General features: G+C 66.2%; 1 protein-coding gene across 1 annotated transcript in view; it reads right to left on the bottom strand.

Annotated features, from left to right (window-relative positions):
* Positions 1–2,699: 2,699 nt before the first annotated feature.
* MAP2K7 (mitogen-activated protein kinase kinase 7) overlaps positions 2,700–4,014 on the bottom strand; it is a 7,093-nt gene continuing 5,778 nt past the window's right edge. The window contains exons 9-11 of the mRNA XM_027769003.1: positions 3,894–4,014; positions 3,387–3,432; positions 2,700–3,277 (exon numbers count right to left, since the gene is read on the bottom strand). The exon at positions 3,894–4,014 is cut by the window's right edge and continues 67 nt beyond it. Coding sequence (XP_027624804.1) covers positions 3,143–3,277; positions 3,387–3,432; positions 3,894–4,014 — 302 coding nt within the window. The 3' untranslated portion in view covers positions 2,700–3,142. The remainder of the gene's footprint in view (positions 3,278–3,386; positions 3,433–3,893) is intronic.

Below are 4,014 nucleotides of genomic sequence, written 5' to 3' on the forward strand. Positions count from 1 at the left end.
CCAGCCAGGGGCCGGGCGCCGCGGGGAGCCGGGGCGCTGGCGGGGACCGCAGGGGACGGAGGACGCGCTGCCCCTTATGCCCTCCGGGAAGGCGGCCCAACCTGCTCGCCCCCGCCGCCTCCTTTGGAAAACGGACGCGGTCGCCTTGGGGTTCACCCAGGGCTGGCTCTGCGCCACCTTCACGCCGGCTGGCAACCCCGGGGATGGCCACCTGAGCTGAGCGCCCCTGGGGACCGCCACCCTCCCGCGGCCTCCATTGGGCCATCTGCGAAACGGGCGAGGGAGTCCCCGGAGCGGAAGAGCCTGCGGGTGGAGGGGCGGTCTGGGCCAAGTCAGAGGGCCCGGCTTCCCCTTCCCCAGGCTCTTCCTAAGGGGGAAGGGGGAGGAAAGTGAGGCCCCCCCAAGGGACCCCTGGGCACACAGCCCGTCCAGCGACCAGGACCTGGGCTTTTCCGCTTGCCCAGGCTCCACATTCCTGGACTGAGGGCAGCAACAGCAAAGGGCGGTGGGGGGCGTCCTGTCCCTTCTGTGACCCCCCACCGCTACCCCTGGCAGATGGACCAAGCCTTGCCTAAGGGGCCATCTCAGCCGCCCCCTACCCCCGCCGTTGTCCTAAAGCCTTTGCAGACCGCCTCACCCCTACAGCCCTGGCCCCCTCCCCTGCTGGAGACTCTGAAGTGTGGGGGGTCCCAGCCAAAGTGGGGACAGGGCCAGGCAGATCCTCCCATCTTATCCTGGAGTAGACAAGGTGCAGATGAGGAAGGCCGGGAGGGGAGGTGACAGGCCCAGCATCCCCCCGCCCCTACGTACCAGGCGGCCCGCTGGGCGAGGCAGAGGTCTCTGCAGCCAGGGCCAGCAGCAGGAACATGGTGCCCAGCATGCTGGAGTGGCTGAGGGTGCAGTGCTGGGGACCAGCCCTGTCCTTGGTGGGGCGGCCACAGAGCGGGGGTGGCAGATGGAGGCACTGACACCCGAGCCCCAGCCCAAGGCCTGCTGGGGATTAAGCCTCCTGCCTGACCTGTGCCTCTGGGGGGGGTCCCACACTCACAGCAGGCACCACCGTGAGACCCCCATTCTCCCCCCACTTTCCCCTTGAAACTGCAAGAGGCTTCACCCACCATGAGGGCACCCCTTCCTGGACCCTCCCGGACGCCCCCTGCCAGGCTCAGGACACACCAGACTCCATGGAAGAAAAGGAAGGGGGTTTTATTCTCAAGCATCTAAGGATTTACAAACGAGGGCATTTGTTTAAAAAGGGACCGGGCAATACTGGTGGCCAGAGAAGGGGCCCGCGGATCGGTGGGCTGGGCCAGGCCACCCCAGGCCCCTGCCCGCCCAGTCTGCCCTCTGCCTGGCAGAGAGGGATGGCTGGTGACGACAGGGAGGTCTCGGGACAGGTGGGGAGGTAGGAGACTCCCCCCAGGGCTCCCGCTTAACACTGAAGGGGACGGGGAGGGTGGACACACTCACAAAACGAAAAATAAAAGTTAAATAAAAATAAAACCAGGCAGCCCAGCCTCAGGCTTGTGCTGGCCCCGGGACCAGCCAAGTGGCCTCCCAGCTGCCTGGAAAGGCCCCAAGGTCGGAGCAGCGAGGGCGGGCGGGGGCCAGGCCTGTTGGCCCCCACCCTGCCCCACCCCCTCACACAGGGGACAGGGCCAAGCAAGGCGGCCTTCGGGGGGGGGGGGGGCAGAGAGAAGATGACTTCTCGCACTTAAACATGCGGCGCTGTGGATATGAGTGGGGTAGAGGACGGTGTCGCCTAAGCCAGTGACCTCAGCTACAGCCAGCAAGTGCCTCGCCTTTGGTGTGGGTTGCTTTTTGTGGGTTATGGGAGGTTTTTTTTTTTTTTCTTTTTTAAAAATTTTGTTATTTTGTTTTCTTGTCCATTTGATTTGCATGCATCACCCACAGAAAGGAAACATACCCTCTCCTGCTCTGCTGCTACTGGGGCTCCAGGCCCACCCAGCCTGGGCCCTGGGGCTGGCTCCGGGGGAGTCGAAGGGCGCTCAGGGGGCACTCTGGGGGGGAACCACTCGCACACGCTCATGCCTCGGCCTGGCCTCCCCTCACTCACGCCTGTCACACGTCCTCGAACCCCCACATCCACTCCCTGTACCCTCCGTCCAGACTCCGTCCAGACCACCTCCCTTACTCCCGTGCCCCATCCCCTCCAGCCCCCTCCCTGCCGCCTGCTGCGCTCACGCCCCACGCCCACCTTCCCTGAAGGCCATCCTGTGTGGCCGAGGCCCCTCCGGTTCCCTTTGTGCCCCCTGAGGTCTTCGACTCACCCCCAAGCTGTGGCCAGGCTCCAGCCCGAGAGCTGCCCCCAAAGGGAGAGGAGCCCCCCCAGGCGCCCAGGTTTGAGCCTCTGCGGCCCGGGCTGCCTCCCCGAGGTCAGGGCCTCACCGCAAGCAGCTACACGTGACTTTGGTAAAAGTTTCTGAAGGTACCGACGAACCCCAAGAGAACAAGCTCTCCTCTCCCCCCCACCCCCAAACACACCAAGTACAATAAAATACAATATACTCCAAAAAGGACCCCCTGAGATCAAAGAGAGAGAGACAGAGAGACCAGCCCCACTCCACTGCAGCCATGCCGCCCGCACCGCCTTCGTCTTCAGGGGCTGGGCGGCCAGGTGCCGCTGACCGGCTCATGGCTCCGCGAGACCTACGTGGACTCAGGGGTCCCACCGGGTGGGGGGTGGCTGAGCCCAGGCTTGGGAAGGGAGCAGGACGGCGGCAGGGAGGACGACGGGGACAGCCCGACAGGGACAGCGGTGGAGGGGCGACGGGGGAGATGGAGGAGCTGTGGGTGGTGGGGAGGGCGCAGCAGGCTGGGGGGCTCTCTCCCGGCCCAGAGGTTACGACTGAATAAATAGCGAGTCTGCTCGCGGCCTGCTGTCTTCCGTTCACAGTGTCTGTCGGGGCCGCGCCGGCCGGCCGACCCCGGGCGGGAGGGGCTGGGGTCTGGCGTCCATGGCTGGCGGGCAGGGAGCCGGGGTGGGCGAGGGCCCCCACTTTCTGTCCTCAGCCCTCGGCAGCCGTCCAGGTCCCAGGTCTCCCCTGGCAGGCAGCTGGGTGGCCAAGTGGGGGGCTGTGGCCATGCCCCTGGCCCCCGTGGGGCTGGCCGCTGCCAGCAGCTACCTGAAGAAGGGCAGGTGGTGCTGGCTCAGGACCCCGCTAGTCCGCGGCGACTCGGTCTTCGCCATGACGTCCTTGAACCAGGACGCCACGTCCACTTCCAGCGTCTCGTAGCGCTTGATGAAGCTGTGTTCCTGTGGGGGCCGAGTGGTGGGGCTCAGGCTCGGGGCCTCCCCGTCCGCCCGGCTCAGACCTGGGGCCTCCGGAGTGCTGGGGCAGGGGCTGAGGGGCCCAGGTACTCACAAGTAGCTTATTGTACTTTGGTCTCTTCCTGTGATCTTTAGTAAGGCTGGAGCAAGAGAGGGGACAGCGGTGAGAGCCCAGGAGGCACCTGGCCCCCTCCGAGCCCCCACCCTGGGGGAGATGCTGCTGTCTTCACCAGCCCCCTGCTGACACCAGGACCTGCCCGCTCGTGTCCCTGCCGCCTCCTGGCCTGGTCGGCACGGTGCAGGCCTGGCTGGGGAGCTGGACCTGGGCTGTGCGGTTACCCCAGGTGACTGTGTGTCCCAGCAGGGGGCTCAGGCCCCCAGCTCAGGGGCAGTACTGCTGTTCACCACCTCCTCCCTCCACGAAGCCCACCACCCACCTTGCCCAACGCCCACGGGGCCAGCTGTGCCAGGGTTGCGCCCAAACCCTGCTCCTGGCCCCCAGGGTGCAGCCCCAGCCCTGAGCTGCCCCCACCCTGGGGCGGCCCCTCTAATCCGCCACCTGCGGGCCCCGCAGCAGAGGAAGGGGCGGGTGGGCCCTCACCAGTCTTTGACGAAGGACTGGAAGTCCCCCGAGAAGCCCATGTGACCGGGCAGCAGCGGGGGCTCCTCCTGGAGAACTTTGGTGAGGACCTCAAAGTCCGTCTTGCAGTTCTTGTAGGGAA

This window comes from Tupaia chinensis, unplaced genomic scaffold (assembly GCF_000334495.1).
Source record: "Tupaia chinensis unplaced genomic scaffold, TupChi_1.0 Scaffold148210_1, whole genome shotgun sequence".
Lineage (NCBI taxonomy): Eukaryota > Metazoa > Chordata > Mammalia > Scandentia > Tupaiidae > Tupaia > Tupaia belangeri.